Below are 21,594 nucleotides of genomic sequence, written 5' to 3'. Positions count from 1 at the left end.
CAGGTGGCAGTAAATAAAACAACTTATGTACTCCTGGAAGATAGGCTGTTTATGGCAGGTAATCCCATTATCAGGATAAATAACATTACAATCAAAAGATAAGGGCTCTGTCAGTATCTTGGTTTCTCATCTGGCTTTAAAGTCCAGAAAAAATCAGTCCGAATGAAAGGTGCATTCGGTGCCAATAGATACGTATTCATGATCTTGGGAATATATTCCACAGACTGCAGATACAAAAGAGAGGAACCGTGTACAGGTTCCCCACAGAAAATATACGGATAGAAGATAAGACATTCTTCGTGATCTGTTTGGGAGAGTGAGTGCATTAAATCATTCTCATTAAAGTGGATAAGCAGTGACGTAAGTGCATTTCAAGCATGACCTACTGTCAAAGCCTTGTAATCAATTTCCACGTAATATTCACCTTTATGCCAAAGGACAATTGAGAGGCTTTGTGTGAGATATAATGATCTTCTGAAATCCTGGAGAACATTTTCTATTTGCATCCTCATTCATGATAAAATGAAGCTGTTTTAATAAATTATATACAATACGGACCCAAAGACTGAAGTCCATTTAGGTGAGCACTTGCCAATCCACATATGCACAAAATCTACTCAGTGCTCATGCAGATACTGTTGACAGATGTGTAGTGGGCTGCCTGTGATGTAGTAGTTAAGGAACATACATAATGAAAAATGCAGGGCAAATTCCATACTTAGGTAATAACCATATCAGCATTATGCAAGACACTGATATACAGCTCAGTTCTGTGATGTACTGAAACAATACTAGAAGCTGATAGTTACTTTGAATTGTAATGCATTCTCAGACAAGGTTATGACCTCTTTTGGGTAAATTTAACGTACGACTTCTGAAAAATAAAGAAGATGAAAAATAAGTTCCTTCTCTTTCTGACTTATTCTAGTAGTATGACTCCCTATAACCTCTTCCAACTCTTCTATATATTGAGTAACCTGAAATAAGTTTTTTTTTCTTATTTTTGCCATTTATGAATTATTCTGATGAATTATGTGTCCAGTTTGTTTTGAGATAGTTAATTTTTTTTTTTTTCAGGGGACCACTAGCTGTTGTTCAGTTGGTTGGGGGTGGTGGCCTTATCGGAGATCTTCATGGAAGTGGTCTCACTGCAGACACTATGGTTGCAAAGTACCTGATGTTCAATCAGGTTGACCGGGCAATCAATTTGTTGCTAAGTCTCAACTGGGATTCGTATGGTCAGCAGTGTATTTCTTGTCTCAACCGTATCATTAATTACCTCTTCCGGCAACCACTCACACCAGAAAGAGAAGGTGAATGAACTTTTCTTTACTGTATTTTTAGTGTACAAAACTGTTAGTTCAGTATGGAATTGGTACCAACATGTTTGCCATGTCAATATGCAATAGTTTGAGGCATCACTTGCCTCATAACATTTGCCTCTCATTTGTAGAATTTGCGAATATTTTTCTATAAAATACTTACCTTTCTCTTGTGCATTTCCATTAAATAAGCTGTAGATATAATAAACATAACTGTAAGAAAATTTCAAAACACTCTCCTACAGTATTAATGTCTGTATGTGAATGTATAATATAGAGTATGTGGGGAACAGCCATTTGTCTTCTTATCTATGAAACAAACAAGAAAAGACAGTAGTAATCTGCATATAAGGTTCTGTCATCTATACAGTAATTAGCGTTCGATTCTTGTTCTTTTCATTCAGCACGCAGAATACATGCTGAATGAAACTAGGTACTGGTTAGCACACTGTATTCGTTTTGATGAGGTATGAAATTCAAATCTTCACCTGTCCATCCCCATTCAGATTCCCTAAGTTTCCCTGAATCACTACAGATGTACACTTAGTTAGTTCCTTAAACCTCTTTATTTACAAACAACTGGTTTCGACAGACTTTGTTGTCACTTTCATGTCTTCAGAAATTTTATATTTCAAAATGTTTTCATTTTGAGTTGGATCTTGTGCCATATTGTCATGTAGATAAAATGCAGCACATGGCTATGTCCATATACATAGTGTTCACGGATGATTGTTATGTCATAAAAAACACAGTACACAATAAAATGCAGAGTAGCACATTTGTTAACATTAACTGGATATGTTCTAATCATTGAAGATCCACCTTAGATGGTATATAAGGTGTAGCTATATGCCACCTAAGGCGGATCTTCAATGCTTAGAACATATCCAGCTAACATTAGCAGATGTGCTACTGTGCATTTTATTGTGTACCGTGTTTTTTTTTGACATAGCAATCATCCGTGAATGCTACTTATATGCACATGACCATGTGCACAAGGTGCTTTTTGATTTTAAATGTTTTATTTATGATGGATCTTGATATTATGTGCTACTTTTTATCTGAATGACAATTTGGCATGAGGTCCAACTCAAAAAGAACACATTTTATGACATAACATTTTTGAAGACCTGAAGATGGCAGCAAAGTTGAAATGTTCAAATGGCTCTGAGCACTATGGGACTTAACATTTGAGGTCATCAGTCCCCTAGAACTTAGAACTACTTAAACCTAACTAACCTAAGGACATGACAAACATCCATGCCCGAGGTAGGATTCGAACCTGCGACCGAAGTGGTCGCGCAGTTCCAGACTGAAGTGTCTAGAACCGCTCAGCCACACCGGCCGGCGGCATCAAAGTCTGTTGAAATTGGTTGTTTGTAAATAGAGAATTGTTTATGCAGTATTGGCTGTAGAAAGCTTTTACCAAGTAAAACAGATTGCCCCTTCTAATTTCTCAGCATGAGAAAATTGAACTAAAACAAAATGGTGCAGCCAAATGATAAAGCGGAGTATTGTATGGTAATTTATTTTCAGCAACAGCGGGTATGTTGCAGTTGTGTCAGGCCAATGCAGATGACTTCTTTTCCTCTCTGCTAAAGCTGTGTGCTTCATATTTGCAGCTGCCAGAACTGTAGTACTGTTAATTCTAAATAAACTTACATAACTTCTCAAATGGGTCTTGCTGTACTCATCAGTCTAAGTGTGCTATGTATTCTTTCCAACAGAACGTATTCCTGTGTCTTTATAACTCCTACCCAGTTTACTTGCAGTGGAACTGTGTGATTTAGCTTCAGGACTGTTGATTAACAGCTTGTACAAGTAGTGGAAGTGTAACAACAACTAGGCATATTATTCTGGAACGTTTACAGTATTGAGAAAATAGTGTACTTGTCTGCATGCTATTTTGAATGGCCTCAAAATTTTATTTCCATTACAGACCAAGATTAATTTTGAAATAAGTAGTAACTGATGATTGTTCTTGTTTATTGTTAGTGAGTTGTTCTCCGTTCATACTCCTGGTTAGGTTGTAACATTCGTAATTTGTTACAGTCACTACAGAACACTTTCTTTATAACTTTATTTATTTTTACCTGCTATCATTTAATATTATCACTGGTCTCTCTACAGTGCAGCTTCAGACAGCTTTAGGCAGCTTTCTTTTGCCTCCACGGCCCCTTTGCCACGCTACTGAGGAGGAGTTTGGAAGCACTGTACGTGATTTGGCAAGACGTTTCTTTCACCACCTGCTGCGCCATCGGCTACTTGATAAGGCTTTCAGACTGGCCATTGACTTGGATGATGGTGATCTGTTTTCTGATATATGGCACTGTGCCAAAGGAATGGGTGAGACTGTTATAGCTGATGCTGCCCGCGAACGTGCACGTCTGATATTTAGCCGCTGTAGCAGCCGGTCGAGCTCACACTCAGGTCTGTTCCTGTAAATTTTTGTTTCTTTATTTTTCTTTTCTTGTGTAAGCCCCACCTTACCCCAGTAAATACCACTTTAAAATTATTTGGTTTACTTACTACTCTAAAACAGAGGGGAATTCATGGTTCAGCTCTGATTTGTTTATTCCTTAATAAGTAAGCAACAGGATGCAAAATGTTACATTGAGGCTCTCCTCGAAATTCACATCAGTGAGAAATTACAGTGGGCATTTACAGGGTTTGATCATGGATCCATTACTGTTCTTGCTCAATACTGATGATTCCCCATTTGATTTGAAAAAAAAAAAAAAAAAAAATCATTTTACAAATGGTACAGGTATTGTTAATATTTTCAAATGCAGATTAAAATTGTTACTTCCTGCAACTCTTTCATCATAGAGAACTTCTAGATTAAATATACGTATTGATTTACAGATATGAATAGGCTAGTGCACAGCCATTTACAAAGCAAATACAAGCAGTTTTTGTTCAACGAACACTTTCCACATCATGTTTTTCTTGAATCTGTCTGTATAACATAAACTAACTTAAAGTAAAATTTAAAGTTCTCAGTAAATAAGCCACAATTTCAAATGAATTTGATATAATTTATGTGTCAATAGGTTTAACCATTGTAGGAAAAAATGCTTTTGTAATAACATAAAACTTAGGTTCTCTACCTTCCTAATCTACTATTCTCCCTATTTCAGATGTTTCCATGTCTGTAGTCACCTGTACCTAAAAATTTATTTTCCTTTCTGTATTCGACTACACTTACGAGCAGTTAAGTTGGGACAGCTGCCTAGTGGTGTGTAGCATAACCTTTCATCCAGATAGTGATGTGTTATGTATATTCTTATTTAAAATAGATGCAAAAATAAATGTACTGTTATTTCAAATAAGTGTAAATATACCACATCACTATCAGGTTGGAAAGTTATGCTGCACACTACTATAGTCCATGCTTAGAGAACCGGAGTGATAGGGAAGCATGAAGGTTTGTGAAAGTGCGGCAGAAGAGACCAGGCAAAGAAAGCCCACGTTGTCAAACCGTGTTGCCATGGACAACACTCAGGTTCATTTGCCTATGGTACATTATACACATTCAAATCTAAGAGGAGAATAATAATTTTTAAAACTGATGTCAGTCAATCAACTAGCCTTCTTAAAGACTTTTGTTGTTTTATGAATTCTTTTAATATGTGACAATGGTATGACTAAACGTACTGGAAATTGTTGTGACATTTTCCATTACTGTAGTTATCATATGGACTGTACTAGGAGTAATGCTCATTCCTGTGCCCCATGATCTTGTGAAAGGGCACTGATGTCCACACTGTTTAGCGTCTGAGAATTGTAATAAGTATAAAATAAATTTATAAGTATAAATCACTGTGTGCAAAAGAAGAATTACTGATAGCAAAGACATTTGCATAAGATTATTGTATAAATGATCAGTACATTGTCATATTTTTTGCTGTAAAAGAACTAAATTGTTCGACATTACCGTGACAGACCAATTTTTGATACACTGACGAAGCAAACAACTAACCATCTTTGATTATCTCAAAGGAATGCTGCTGGATGATGTCGAAAACCACCAATATCTCGGCAGGGATAATGCTCCCGGTTATTTTAAGGTCATTTTTTCCAATTTATGTTTTGATGAATTTATCCAGCCACATTCTGGTGAGTTATTAGAGTATAGAACACATTTGGAAAAGCTCAAATTTCACAACTACCGTGCTAGCTGGTTCTCCGTGGACAATATGTTGAAAATTGTAACAAGTGATTGTCTGCATAATTCTTAGGATACAAATTACCAATCAGTAAAGGCTAGGAAGTTCTCACAAGTATTTATGCAGTTGATCTGTTGACTAACAAAATCATTTTTTAAAACCACGGATCAGATATGCTCGACATTTTCTTCAGATGTGCGTGACCGATCAGTGCTCTTCCTTTCCTATATGCAACCAACTCCCAAGAATTTTGTATGCCAGTCATGAATCTGCTTGTGCAGAGTTGCCTTCTTGCTGAATCGACAGTGGAATGTATGTTGCACGTGAACAATTGATTGACTTTGCACAAATGCCAACACAGAAAATTATCTCTGTTGTGGTGTAGTCGCCATGTTACTACAAACAAACAACTGCGCAGCTATGTCAAAACTTTGAACCTTCCTCTGTCCAGTGACATGTGCAATGTGTTTCCGTCTTTTATAGTTAGCCATAAACAACTGAAATCTGTTCTTTCTTTTTGAATCACCTGGTATTATTACATTAGTTTGTTTCAAAGTCTACAGCGTAATACCATCGTCACTGCAACCAACTCTGTCCAATCATATGATCGTAAATTTATGGTGATAGGTTCAAGGCTTACATCCATCTTCACCTCCCTATCAAAGTCTTCTTTCTGAAGTTTTTCAGTGTGGCACTCTCTTATTTCATTCATCTTTCTCAGGAATGTGGCTTGTACTGCAGCTATGTCACTTCTTTCCATTAAAAACTTTCTTCCATCATTAATTTTAACATATTTGAAACCATTGTCTTTTAAAAATCTTTGCACTGATGATGTGCACTGTTGAATTCAATTGTGAAATTGTCACAAGTTTTTGTGGTGTTGGATGGTCACCATCTCTATACATTTCATACACAGAGTGCCTTAAAACATCCTTGCCAAACTACCCATTCGTGTTATAGGTTTCTTGTGATTTCAGTCCTTTTCAGGTGACACAAAACCTATTTTTCCTGAGATTTCTACAACTCTGACACTTTCGTCTACAATTTGTTGTATAGTTCTCTTGCTCAAACCACATGCTTCTGCAGTCCATTCTTGTGTCTTCAGAATATCAGCACAGGAGTCCCACTTTTAGATACACATTTGAAAAATTTATAAATGGGGTAAATAATCCTCCTCACCTGCTTGTGGAGCACTTCACATTAGTTCCATCGGCTGACATATTTATTATGAAATCCCACTAACACATTTGTAGATACAAATTCACAGCTACACTGTTACAAGAAAATAAGTGGCAGATGAATGAATGATTCAGTCAAATGAATGAAACTATATCATTGCGAAGAGTGGGAACAGAGTGTGATTCATGCGTTCTCTTGTAAAGGTGAACCACTCTTTCCTAAAATTCTCCCAATAAACCGAAGTCGCCCATTTGACTTTCCTAACACAGTTCTCACATGCTTGTTCCATCTCATATGAGTTTGCAATGTTACGCCCAGATATTTAAATGACTTGACTGTCTCAAGCAGGACACTAGTAACATTACAGGTTTGATCTCCCTACTAATCTGCATTAACTTACATTTTTCCACATTTAGGACTAGCTGACATTTGTCACACCAACTGGAAATTTTGTCTAAGTCGTCTTGCATCTTCCTACTGTCACTCAACTTCGACACCTTACTGTACACCATGGCATCATCAGCAAACAACCGCAGATTGCGCCACACTCTCTGCCAGCGCTACACTCTGAGGTAGCAGCCTGAAGGTGACTGACCATAGCCAAAAGTTCATTCAGCTGTTCGCGAACTGTGGCCAGCTCCTCCTTTGTCCGCACAAAGCAAGCACACGTCCTAGCAAGACTAACTAAAGAAGCAGTGAACACTCGCCGTCAAGGACCAAGTACTGGGTTCTATTATTTAAGAAGTCTTCGAGCCACTCATATATCTGTGAAATGATTCCATATGCTTGTACCTTCCTTAACAGCCTGCAGGGGGTGCCATGGCAAATGCTTTCTGGAAATCTAGAAATATGGAATCTGCCTGTTGCCCTTCGTCCATAGTTCACAGTACTTCTAAAACCATGCTTATTCGTGGACGTAAGCTTCTCAGTATCGAGCAAATTTATTATATTTGAACTAAGAATAGGTTCAAGGATTCTGTAGCAAATAGAGGTTAGTGATATTGGTCTGTCATTTTGCAGGTCCATTCTTTTACCCTTCTTACATACTGGAGTCACCTACGCTTTTTTCGAGTTGCTTGTACTTTGTGCTGGGTGATAGATTCTTTGTAAAATCTAAGTGGGATTCCATCTGGAACTGGTGATTTATTTACTTACAAATCTTTCAGTTTGCGTACAGCAAGGGTGGTTATTACTATGTTGTCCATATAGGAGTCTCTCCAATTCTCAAATGATGGTAAGCGATTTTCCTGTGTGAAAGATTTCTTGAACATGAAATTTAAACTTCGGCTTTTGTTTTGCTATCTTTGACTCCCACACCAGACTGGTCAACAAGGGATTGAATGGAAGCCACAAACTTTGATTGTACTTAAGATCCTCAGGTTCTCTGACAGATCTCTTGCTAAGGTGTGATGGTAGTAGTTGTATGCTTCACGCACAGATCTTTTCACAGACACCTAATGCATTCCCTTTTGAACTGTGAGTGCAACAGCCTCTGCTACCTCAGCATCCTCCAATTTTAGTTATTAAGCTGTAGTGGGCCTTCTCCATCCTTTATCCACTTATTTGGCTCATAACTCACCAGATCACGACTTATAATGTGCGTAAACTTTGCCAGTAATACCTCTACAGCCATCTAACTGTAACTAAGACAAATGCCAATTCACTAAGTGAAATACTAACTGCTTATCGCCCTATCTAGCAGAAACACCCTCCTAGCCTTCTCAACTGATAAACTTCCATAATGATAGTTGCTATAATGACATCATATTTGCTAATCCCCATCTCTATACTGACTTTGTCGATAAGGTCCAGCCTGTTTGTAGCTACAAGATCTAAGATATTTCCATTGCATGTGAGCTGCCGAGCTAGCTGTTCAAGACAGTTCTCAGAAAACGCGTTCAAAAGTATTTTGAAAGACTGTCTGCCTGTATCCCCCGCAATGAATCCATAGACATCCCAGTTTCTACTTATTAGGTTAAAGTCGCCTCCAACTAATATTGCATGTACTGGGTATTTACACACTATTGACCCTAGACTTTCTTTGAATGACTCTAGAACTGTCACAGCATAATCGCGTGGCCAGTAAATATGTCCAACAATTAACTTGGTTTCGCCTACATCTGTTATACGTGTCCAGATAACTTCACTGTCATACTCAACTTGCACCTCAGTAGAGACAATGTTTTTGTCCATTTGAATGAGCACCCCCCTCTCCTATGGTTTCTAATCTGTCTTTCCAATGTACATTCCATGGCTCGCTAAATACCTCAGAGCCTTCCACTTTGGTCTTCAGCTGGCTCTCGGTCCCAAGAATAATTTGAGCATGAGAACTTTCCTGGAGAGCAGTAAATTCACGAACCTTATCACAAATACTTTGACAGTTTACTGATAAAATTATGATAGTCGAAGCTGTTTAACTTCCCTTGCTGCAAATCGACTGTCAATTTTCATCAGAGCACCTCAGATTACTGCCTAGCCTAAAAAGCTCTCATGTGCACTCCACAAGTAGTCTGGTTTACCAGAGTAGCTGCTCCCTTTGTGTAGTGCACCCTTGACCTATCAAGAGGTGTGCTACAAATCCCCAGATAGATCTAGCAATCTGCAGCTAAGATAGTCATGGAGTTGATGAACTCTTTGGTTGAGACTCTCCATTCAGCTCCAAACCAAAGGACCCCGATCAACACTGTGAACAATGCTGCAAATTACAAGCTCTGCTTGCACCCCACATGCAAGGCCAGCAGCCTTCACCACTTCTGCCAGCCACCCGTACGAACTGAGGATGGCCTCAGAATGCATGCAACGGGTGTCGTTGGTGCCGATGTAACAACTTGCAGACTACTGCACACAGCATGCTTGGTAGCCGCAGGCAAGGCCGCCTCCACATTTTGGATGAGGCCCCCCAGCAGACATACCAAGTGCACATTGGCTTTCTTTCCAGCCCTGAACACTATGTGCCTAAGGGGCTCCAAACGTGCCCAACAGAGGAGCTCCCAATAACTAGTAAATGCTTCCCCCCAGGTGCCTGCTTAGACCCTGCTGGAGGAGTGGCCATCTGTCCACTCACAGGGTGAATGGGTGAGGCCAGGTGGCCTGTCTCCACATTGGCCCTCTGCCTCGAGCGACATGAATGCATTACCGCCCGCCACTCACCCTACTGTGAGGGCAGATCCACAGCGTCGGGAGCACTAGGAGGTGTCTCGGAAGCAGAGCCAGTGGACAAAACAAGCAACACCTGAGATGTCCCAAGCAACACGACACATTCTGTGGCAGCGCTGCACCCCGAGGTAGCAGCCTGAAGGCGACTGACCATAGCCAAAAGTGCATTCAACTGTTCGCGAACTGCGGCCAGCTCCTCCTCTGTGCGCACACAGCAAGCACACACCCTACAAGACTAACTAAAGAAGTAAACTATAAAATTAGCAGACTCCTTCTGCAAAATCCTGAAGAAAGTTTCAGTAGAAGGGAAAATTCTAGAAATGGCTAAACAAATACAGTATCCAAAGTTAAATTTCTTTGAATAACTTCTAGGCTCTTTCAAATTGTACCAGGAGTCACACAAATAGACGGTTTGACTCCATTGTTATTCAACTGAGTGTTGGAAAAAGTTATAAGAGAATGAAAAATATAAGAAGGAAAATAAAAAGTTAACTGCATTAAGTTGAATAGATTGAAAGAAGCAATAAAGTTTTTGGCCTCCACAGATTATCTTGTAATACTAGATTGGAATCTCAGAGAATGCAATGAAAAGACTAGAAATTCTGAAAGAACCGGCTGAGAAGGCAGGTTTACAAATATTGTTTGCAAAGACAGAGTATATGACCAAGAAATTAGAGAACCAAGTATGGCAACATCAAGAAAACAAGCAACTTAAAATATCTGGATGAAAATATAAACACAAAAAGTGAAAAAGAAACAATTAAAATCAGAACTGAAAAAATGAAAATACATGAAACTGAGAAACCAGTACAATAAAAAATGTTTTTTCTAAAGGTGTTAAATTAAGGCATTATAATACAGTTGTAAAACCAGAAGCCCCGTATGAATTAGAAACACCACATTTATCTAGAAGCAAAATGACAAAAGAAGATTCAGAAAAGATAGAAAGAAGTGTCCAAAAGATATTAGGTCCAATCAAGAACAAAGATGACAATTCGGTTTTGAGGCCAAATAAGGAAGTCATTACATGCCAAAATAACATAATCTCAGGGAAAGACATGTTACACTCAGTGAACATCTAGAGAGAATGGAAGATGAAAAATTAACAATAAAGATCCATACAATCTTGCAAACCAGGAAAACATATGAAGACAAGAGAAAAACAAACTTGGAAGAACTGCATATTGAACAGGAGAAATTACTCAACGGAGACAAAGAAAACAAATGAGAAGCAAGTGGTGTCAAATGGTTGATGATTAGAGCTCATCTGAGAAAATGAAAGTGTCCTGAAGGAGGACGAAAAAGGAAAGGAGAAGTAAATAACTGTCTTGACATGGTCATTAGTTGGCCTTTAGCACAATGAAAAACTAAATTAACTGTACGTTGATCAGAAATAGGATGCTTTCTTTTCAGATGCCAATATACGGGCAACTGATACATGATAAATACATAAATTAAAAATATGATCAAATCTACAGTTTTCAGAACTTTTAACTAATTTCTTGAGAGGAGAATGAGGAAGTCAGGAAATGAGGAAAGAATGCATAAGAAATATGTGCTCTTGAGAGAAGAAAATGTTCTTTCAAATCTCGGATTACTAGAGTCACAAAATAAAGGCAATACTGAGAATCCAGAGTATCACTGATTAGTGACCTGCCGGTAATCAATGCACCAAAGATGAGAAACAAATAGAAATTGCTGACTGAAAATGAAAGTTAAGTAGGCAGAAGTAAGATGAGAAGAAAATTTAGTGAATGCAGCGAGCAGGCTCCATATGAACAAAAGTGGGGAGGGGAGGGAGGCTAAAATGAAATACAGAATTTTCTTGTAATCTTCTTGGAAACAAATCAATTTTGTGTATTTCAAGGAAATCTCACCTGATGTGTGTTGTGAATTCAAGTTTGATTTCGCTGTAACTTATACTGATGCTCATCGTAGTCAAAATTGGGTTACTGTTGCAATTGTTCGTGTCAGTAAGGCCAGAGTCACTACAGATGATCTTTTTTGTGTAACTTGGATGGACTGCACAAATAAGGGTGTTCATCATCTTTGTGGCCACTGCAGAATGTGCTTGAGTTGTAAAGTATCATTTGTCAGTGTTTATAATGTTTACAACTGCCTTAAGACAATTACATTCTTATTAATAAATGTGTAACCTATTTTTGTTTGTGTCAAGCAACTCCACGGCCAGGTTTAATATTTTTCAGATTCATCTCAGTGTTCTCGTTCCTGTTGTTCTGGATGCTCTGGTTGTGATAGCCGTGATACAACGAGTGACGACTCACCAGAACCACCACCTCAGCCGCCACCTCCTCTGCCAGTACCAAGACAGCAAGGGAGTTCAGTGAGAACACCTGGAGAGAAACCAAAAGTGAAGTTCTCTGACACTGTCACTCACATTCTTGTGCCTGTGAGTATTAAAAACATGATGCAATATATTGTTGCTGCCTATACCTCCCACACATGTTTTGGTTTCTAATGCTCTCTTATTTCTGCTTTGACCTCACATGTGTAACTACGGTAACATCTTGATGGCCATTTCATTCAGGTTGAGCTGTGAACGTATTCAGTATTGTTATATTCATGAACTTTATTTGCGTGTAATGTTCCTGCTATCTTCCTATACCTTTGAGGTATGGGGAGATAGGCAAAGGTGAAGGAAAAGGTGTTAAAATGATTGAGAGGTCAAAAATAGAATCACATGATGCCTCAGTTCCTCAAGCACCCTTTCCTCTATCTTGGCCTCCTTCTCTCCTGAAGTTTCATAAGTCTCTTTCAGTCTGTAAATGGAGTGAACTGTCTCCCTCACCCCTTTCCACAGCTCTCTGTCCTCACTTTAGAGGAGAAATCTGTGGTTCACATCAACTGCAATATTTTACATCCTCAACTTTACAGTAATTGCACTGCCAAGATTGTACCACCCACAAGAGCCAAAGTGGTTTTTACCTTGTAAGCTTCAGCAAAACTAGAGATAGTTGAAAGTTGTATGGTTCATTTAATGAGGTAGATATTTTTGTTATAATAAAGTGGGAGGATGGTCATGTGAGGAAATACAGGGTGTCCATACTTAAAGTTCCAGTTTAAAAATGCTGTAGAAAGAGAACCATTGCTCAGAATGACATAAAATTTGAGCAGCATATTGATGCAGGGGGAAATATCAAGCAGAATAATAATAAACAAAAATTTGACCAATAGATAGTACTGTAAGTGTCAGAATATGCGCACCAACAGACACAAGCCATGCAGCTGTTCCTCAGTTTGTGTCCGAGACGCTCAACATGACTGTGTCCATGAATTATCACACACTGCTGGTTAGCTCTTTAACAAGAATGGTGACTGTGCACCAGTAGCCGTGCAGTAGTTTCGTACACTTAAGGGTATGAAAAAAGGCATTAGCGGGAGGCCTGTTAAGGGTTTGGAGAAAGGATTACAAAATTCGAAGACGTGGATCCTTTCGAGGTGCAGTATGGCAGAAGGAGGAAATCAGTTGATCTGATCTCTGTCAAAAGATGTGGTACAGCATCACAAGAGTGGTTGACTGTAGGTGTGTGAACATTCAGTGCACAGAGAATTGCTGGAATACTGGATGTGGCTGCAAGCACGTTGTAAAAGGGACATTCAAATGAAACCTGGTCAGTGGAGTAAAGTAACGCTAATGATTTTATTAACTCAAAAATGTAGTTATACACAGTACACATACTCAAAAATGGTCACATTTATCCCATTGCAACACTAGCCAGTTGAATCCATCCTTGAAGAAGCTAGTAGGCTGCTGTCGGATCCAAGCCTGAACCCAGTCACACACTTCGTCGTCCGTTGCAAATCGATGTTTGCGAATAGCTTCTTGTATTAGAGGTCCAGACACATGAAAGTCACATGGCGAAAGGTTGGGGCTGTACAGTGGATGTTCCAGTGTTTCCCACGGAAACTGCTGCAATGTCGTCTTCATCGCATTGGTCGTGTGTGGGTAGGCATTATCATGCAGGAGGATAACACCATTGGACAACATGCCTCGGTGTTTTGACTTGATGGCTCGACTAAGGTTCTGTGAAGTGGCTTGATAACTGTGGGCAATGATGGTGGTTCCCCGTTCCAGGAACTCGACAAGCAGTGGGTCCTTGTGGTAAAAAAAGGAGGACATCATGACCTTACCATAATTGATGTGCACAGCCTTTGGTTTCTTTGGAGGTGGTGAAGTCGCATGTTTCCACTGCTTGCTCTGACGCTTGCTTTCTCGATCAAAATGGTGACACCATGTTTCGTCACCTGTGACAATACATGACAGAACTCCATATTCCTCCTCATGATAGCGTTGCAGATGACTCAAAGAAAGCGCCATTCGAGTATTGCGCTGTTCGGCAACCCAGTGCACACAGATTGTTCGAAAGTTCCATTGTTGATGCAGTATGGTGTGGGCGGTGCCCATGCTAATACCCAATAACCAATGGATCTCATCCACGGTGATTCTGCAGCTGTCCAAGACAAAAGCATTCACTTTCGCAGCCATTTCCGTGTGTTGACACGATGAGCTTGTCCAGGATGAGCATCGTCTTCCAGTGACTCGCGCCCCTCAAGGAATCGTTTGAGCTATTCCACAGCACTTGAATGACTCAGACCATACACAGCCTTTATCAGTCGATACATTTCATGGCTTCCAACTCCCTCTGCCGCCAAAAATTGAATCACTCCTCATTGTTCCTACGTACTTGCCTGTAGGTTCAGTAGTGGACGATAACTTGTGAGACAACCTTCTCTTTGGCTTGAAACCACACTGGCGCTATGCAACATCAAACGGTGTGCACGGATCAGTCTCTCTACCAATAGATGGTGCCATCATACCCGCAGTTACGTGGAGCCACCTTATGTGTAAGCCAAAGGTAGACGCACTGATCAGGTTTCATTTGAATGAACCTCTTATAAAATCCTAATGAACGTCCTGCATCGATATCCATACGGAATCACCCATATACAGGAGCTGCTTCCTGATGACCTGAAAGCAAGACAAACATTTGCTCTGGAATTTCTTGCTGTCATGGAAGTGGACAATAAATGGCCATGGAACATTGTGTGGATAGACAAAGCCCATTTCCACATCCAAGGACATGTCAGTATGCAGAATAAGGGCAACAGAAAATATGCACACACATCATCAACTGGTACCACTCATTGTGGAAAGGTGACTTCGTGGGGCATGTTGATGGCATCGTTTATCTTAGGATCATATTTTTTCGAGGAGAGGAGTACTGTGGATTTTGATACTACTAGCATCACTCATAAATGCTATGCATATCTTTTGCACACTGATGTCATTACAACCCTTCAACAGTGTGGATGTTATGCATCTTCATCAGATGGGGTTATCTGAAAGATGTGTTCAATGCTCCAGTTGTGGACATGGCTGAATGTGACCCCTGAGACACTCCAATCGGTTGTGGAATATGCTTGATTTCAGCTTGTGGTAGAAAATGGTGGACAGCATATTGAATGTCTTGTGCTAGTCTCATGATAGTTAGAAACTGATATTGTTTTGCTTTTTATGTGATTTTTGGTTCCAGGAAATTAAAAACCAGTGTCATTTTGCTTTTTATACAGTTTTTGGCCCCAGGACAATTAAAAACCAATTTTTCCCATCCGATGTATTACAACCTTGCTGTGGTGGGTTGGCTTACCTAACCAACAGTGCCACAGCTGTTTACTCCCAAACTTGTGCAGTCTTGCACATTGAGCAGAATGGATAGTGTAATGTGCAGCTCAAACCATGTCAATAATATGCAGTTCAAACTTGACATCATCTTTCTACAGCATTTTGAAACTGGAACCTTCATTATCGGCACTCTAGATGCAAAAATGACTGTATATGCTGATGGGACATATGAAATCTCTTACGCCCCTTTGTAACAGGACACACTTTATGTAAACAGTCTCATAGTGCCAAGCTCATGAACTATGTGCCTGATGGCAACTGTAATTGCTTTTGACTGGGTTGGTTGAATTGATCTGGATATATGAAGGGAGGCAGTGGGAGATGCACATTAACTGTAGTCAGATTAAAATTACCTGATAGTTGATGTGTGTCACTTGCTCCTACAGTGTTGCCACATCGGCTGCTGGTTACCTCTCAGTTACAGGTGACACGAACATGGCAGACCACTTTACGAATGCTTTTAAGGAGTTATGTGGAGTAATGTTGGAAGTGGCCGATGCGAGGGATGTTGTAAATGCGAGATGCTCTGCTGACAGCTGGTTTTAAGTGACCAGTGGCTAAACTGCGACAGATGATGCATTTTTATAGCCCTGAATTTAAACTCGTCCTCTAAGCTAACCACAACCTTGTTATATGCAATGTGTCCCAGAGAACGGCAATCAACAATCTGTGGCTGAACTAAAATTGTGATCGCTTTGTTCATGGTGATTAAAGCTAACCTCTTGTATTAGAAATTAAAAAATTCATTTACTCAATTGACTGAATAACAGTTGTAATCAAACCCTTTTAATTAGATTTATAAATAAAAAAATTTTCACTGCTTTTGATGAGATCCAAACCTGTGACCTTCAATACGTTAGGTTTACACGCTAACCGTTGCACTGTGCCACAACGCTATGTTAAATAGCTATATTTGTAACTGTGGTGACGCAATCACAACAATGAATTGCAGCTTACAAAAATATGGCTTCACACAATGTTTTGCAAAGCTTATCTAATGTAAGCCGATCTCTGTGATTATGATAACTGTATGTGTGACACTGAATCACATCTTGTGCGGAAGTATCCAGTAGTGTTTGCTTAGTGCTGTGTTTTGAAACACATGTATTTCATTAACATTGTTGTGTGTGTTTGTTGTTTTTGGCGTGGTTATCATGTGCGATGAACTACAAAATAAAACTGGCATACCCATGATTCGGGATCTGAACTCATCAGGAAAGAAAGACGGAGAAGTAAAAGGAAATTAAGTGGCCCATCATTGTGGCAGCTTTGCAACAGCGAATGATTCAGGTGTGACATTGAGCACTATGAGTGGACAAAACCAGCTCCAGCACATGAAGTGTCAACTATCACATAATTTATTGGGCTACAATGAAAGTGTGTTAGAGACTATATGCAGAAACTGAGTACTCACATGTAGGCATGTGCCAGTTGAAGTCACTGTAAGATATTGTGGGGTACTCAGATAGAAAACTGCCAGTGTTGCAGTGTATACCGTGTTTACTCGAATCCAAGCCACACCTGGAAAATGAGACTCGAAATCAAGGAATAAAAAATTTCCCGAATCTAAGCCGCACCTGAAATTTGAGACTCGAAATTCAAAGAGAGAGAAAAGTTTTAGGCCCCACCTCCATATCGTAACAAAGTTGGTCCATTGTAATATGAGACACAATTTAGGTCGAATGAATGACGATACAGCTACAGTAGTTTGGTTCGAGTCGTAAGCTTAGCAGTTAAGCTTTACCAGGTAGCCATTGCTATGCGTCAAGCGTTCCGTCTGTATTTATACGGGTACCCTTCCTTTTTCATGTGCTTCGTCTAGTTTGAATTGATTGCTTATTTTTCTTTGATCTGATAAGTGCCGTTCTCTTTGTTATAGGTGTTTACGTCACTCTAAGCTGAAAATGCATTATTGTACTGTATCATGCATTGTGATAATGAGTGCTAACGACATGTTGCCGCTCACGGTAAAAAAAAAAAAAAAAAAAAAAGGAAGAAGAAGAAGAGAGAGAGGGGGGGGGGGGGGGGAGAGGGGGGGGAGAATCGTCTGATTAGCGAAACAATGGCAAGAGAGTGCTATTTGTTGTTACTTACACTGCTGCTTTCTTTGATAATGATCAACAAGAACCAAATAATAGACTGCGTATGATAGAAGATGTTCTGCACGAGAGTTTAGCGAAAATTTTTCTCCATTTGAAAATCTTTAGACGCCTCTTTAGTACATTACACTCTGCACAGAAATTAGAGTTTCTTAGATTTAAAAATCTGGTCAACTGCCGTGCTTCATTTCTGACTGTATCGCTATTAGGCATAAATAATACGAATATAAACATGACATGATATGTATATTCTTCCACGTTTGCTGTTGTCTCACTCTAGTTTCGTAGTTTATTAGGCAGACAGGATTTAAATGAGATAGCAGCAAACATGAAAGAATACATGGCAAAATGTTTATATTCATATTATTCTTATGTTGAAGAGAATACTGCATGTGATTCACAATTCATAAAAGTTCCTATTAGCAACCATCTCTTCTCACAGCTAGGAAAAAATTCAGAACGTAGAGTTGGCCATATTGACAAACATCCCAAACAGTTTTGCCAGTCGGATTTTCGTAGTACATTGAAATGTTGCTACATTCGAAGATGAACAATACGGAATTTGTATTTACTTTGTTGGATAATGTATGAAAATGCAGTGGTCGAAACACGGTGCGGAGAAAAGAGCTCGTCTTCCACCTTTTTTTTAAATTTATTTACTGACGCAGAGGTTTTTGCGCCAGTATTTATTCTTTGTCCCTGCAAAGCATGCCTGTGTAGCGCTACATATATTCAACAGCAGAAGTTAGTTGTGGCGGCACCTACCAACATTTTTCAGAACTTCCGCTTACTTTGCACTCAATTCTAAGCCGCAGGTGGTTTTTTGGATTACAAAAATCGGAAAAAAAGTGCGGCTTAGATTCGAGTAAATACGGTAATATACTGCTCATCCAGCTTCATTTCAGCAAATTACTGTATGAAATGGTCAGCTCTGTTCTTTTGTTGATTGCTACAATGTCAGACTTTAGTGTGTAAGCCAAAAATTGGGATTCAACAGGAAAGGGAGGGGAATTTTCTTGAATGTGGAAGGGAAAATTGGGAGATGTGTTTTTGACGTTTAATATATCTTGTGATATTTAAAACATTCCTTGCCTATGGTGTGATCTATGACATTTTTAGAGAACTGCTGGATGTCAATAACTTTCTGCCACCAGGTCATGGTCTTCTGGTTAGGGTTCCAGTTTCTTGGCCACATGGCACTGGGTTCAGTTCCTGGCGAGGTTGAGGATTTTCTCCACACATGACTAAGGTGTGTGCATTGTCCTGATCTACATCGATGCACAAGTTGCCGAATTGGCGCCAAATAAAATACTTGTACTAGGTGTCCAACATCCCAGAGGTGATCTTGTTGTGAATAATGCCGTATGCACATTTCATTTTCTTTTCTGTGACGAGGTATTTACTGGCGTCTTGCAGTTCTCCCTTCTCTCTGAAGGGTCTTCCAGTATAGTATCTAAGGTGTTGCATGCAAGTCTGCTGAGACCTGCTGTTCAATATGCTGTTACACATAGCACAGATATATTCTAAAATGTGTTCAATCTATTTTCCATTAAAAGTGAATTTTACAGTAAGTTCATTTAATAGGTGAATCATATTCATGTGTTCTAAAAATAAAAAATTAGTTTTAGACAGTCACAGTGTCAACAGAAAAGTCTTTTCTTGGAAACAGAAAACACACAAACACACACACACACACACACACACACACACACACACACACACACACGGCTACTGTCTCCAGCCAATGTGGCCCAAGTTGAGCCACATTGGCTGCAGGCAGTGGCCATGTGTGCGTGTGTTTTTCTATTTCTGAAGGATGACATTTTTGTCCAAAATTTTTAGCAGTCCTGTCATTGCACCTGTTTGCTTCTGTGTGTGGTGGGTAGCAACCTATCTTTTTCATAATATTGTTTTTATTCCACCTTGGACTTTCCATTGTTTGATTAAAAATGAAATATTTAGGATTCAAGACCATCATTGACAGAAGAGGAGGATTTTTGCCTGAATGTGAAACCATCTGGCAGTGCTTTACAGTTGCAGAAAGACCACTCCAAGAGACAGCATGTTTACATTCCAGACACGCAGCAGGAACTTGCTGACAGTCTGCCACTGTGCCTTGGCAACAAAGACTACTTGAAAGATTTTTCAACCAGTGCAGGTAGCAGGTTTCTGATTACAAACAGATTAACACTATATTTTATGTGGTTTAAAATTTTATACACATTTTAAATTGTTTTACAGATATATCTGAGGAAGAGGACAATGGAAATGGCACCATTAAAGTTGTCCATTTTGGTGTTGTATAAAAAAAAAAAAAAAAAAAAAAAAAAAAAAAAAAAAAAAAAAAAAAAAAAAAAAAAAAACTCTCATTTGGATTTTCAAGCCAACATTTCAAGTGCCTTACCAGTGTGCAGTTGTAGCCAAGTAGCTTTATGATGTGCCTTACTCATCTGTGTGCCAAAGTAAATGTTTCATTTATTCAGTATTTTGCACAATATATTTATAGAAATAATTTTTATTTATCCCTTCTCACTGCATTTTCCAAATAATGTGAATATGCTGTTCTTGGTGATATTTTCAATGCTCTAGGTACTGTGGACAACCACTCACTTCTCTTGTTGCGGTATTAATTCACTAAATGCACACCTGGTATATACCTGTCAAGTACTGTGTTTATTCTTTGCGGAGTATACCTTTCCAAACGGACTGATAGGTCTAATGTAGGAGCCCTTACAGCCCAGGGATGAACAAGTTATTTGTTTTTGCATATTACTGCTGTATATCTGTTGTGAGATGTTATAACTCCGGTACTCACCATTGCTGACATTTATTGATGTGAATCCCAAAGGTCCAATTTTAACCTCCACATATCTAATGAAACTAAATCGTGTCAACTGTGGATGATTTCTGTCTGAACTGCACAGTTTGGGGTACTTTAAAGAAAATATGACTTAAATATGTATCTAGTGCACTTTGATAAATTGTTATACTTGTTGAAAATACTTCCCTCATTTTATCCCTACAGTATGGAGCAAATATTCCTTCTCGTTCCTACTGTTTTTAACTGAAAACATTATAAAATACTGTCTAAATTTAATATTTGTACTTGGACAGAAGCTATTAACCCGTTCGTGTTGGCGCTGATTGTTGCGTCATGCACTGTGGACGAGCACCAGTCCCGCCCGGCCCTGCCCACTGCATTTTTCGCACTCCCCGCGGCTCTACTCTGCCCTGCTTTCATACTAGTAGTGTTATTGCAGTTATTGGACTGTATACTAGATATTTGTTTGGGAAAATATTTATCCAAATCACATGTTTTTGATATTCATTTTGAATAAAAACAGTTTTCTTGGAGTTTTTTAGATTTTTTCTTACATTCTATAAGATCCGTGTTTTGATTCAGCTCTGGTGGGGAGGGTGCTTTATTATTTAAAACATTATTGAATAGTAGTTTTGTTTTCACTACTTCAATAATATTTATTTATAATTGGTTTGCATTACATTCCAGTAGGATTACATTACGAGAATATCATTGCACTGTGTTACATTTCAAGAGTCTTTTGTGTGTGGTAAATCATGAAGCAGGGAAAGGCGCAAAGTGTCTAATTGCATTCCTTACAACACATTTCAGTCTGCTTCCGCTTCTTGTGCGCTCTGCAGACAACGTAAGTTCTGTAGCTGCTCCACTCGTCAGGTAGGTGAGGCCATGCTGCCAGTCTCAAGGGACGTGCTGATATTTTTCCTCTGCTGGATCTTCTTTTTTCTACTTTATATTTTTCCAGGGTTCCCCGTATAACTACCATTTGAAAGTTGGCATAGCTAATGTTCATTACAATTTTCTTATATAAGCAGTAAGCATTGAAAAGGGACATGTGCATGATGTGAATAAACAGTTTGTGATACCATTTAGTGGATTTTCTGATGCTTTCCAAGGTCTTTATTACTGTGCCACTTTTATCCTCAGG

General features: G+C 39.1%; 1 protein-coding gene across 1 annotated transcript in view; it reads left to right on the top strand.

Annotated features, from left to right (window-relative positions):
* LOC124619218 (WD repeat-containing and planar cell polarity effector protein fritz) overlaps positions 1–20,123 on the top strand; it is a 63,372-nt gene extending 43,249 nt beyond the window's left edge. The window contains exons 9-14 of the mRNA XM_047145438.1: positions 1,078–1,313; positions 3,453–3,752; positions 12,034–12,236; positions 19,592–19,787; positions 19,871–19,933; positions 19,977–20,123. Coding sequence (XP_047001394.1) covers positions 1,078–1,313; positions 3,453–3,752; positions 12,034–12,236; positions 19,592–19,787; positions 19,871–19,933; positions 19,977–19,978 — 1,000 coding nt within the window. The 3' untranslated portion in view covers positions 19,979–20,123. The remainder of the gene's footprint in view (positions 1–1,077; positions 1,314–3,452; positions 3,753–12,033; positions 12,237–19,591; positions 19,788–19,870; positions 19,934–19,976) is intronic.
* Positions 20,124–21,594: the final 1,471 nt, after the last annotated feature.

This window comes from Schistocerca americana, chromosome 6, assembly GCF_021461395.2.
Source record: "Schistocerca americana isolate TAMUIC-IGC-003095 chromosome 6, iqSchAmer2.1, whole genome shotgun sequence".
NCBI classification, from domain to species: domain Eukaryota; kingdom Metazoa; phylum Arthropoda; class Insecta; order Orthoptera; family Acrididae; genus Schistocerca; species Schistocerca americana.
The sequence above is the reverse complement of the archived record's forward strand: the minus strand, read 5'-3'. Positions and strand labels throughout refer to the sequence as shown.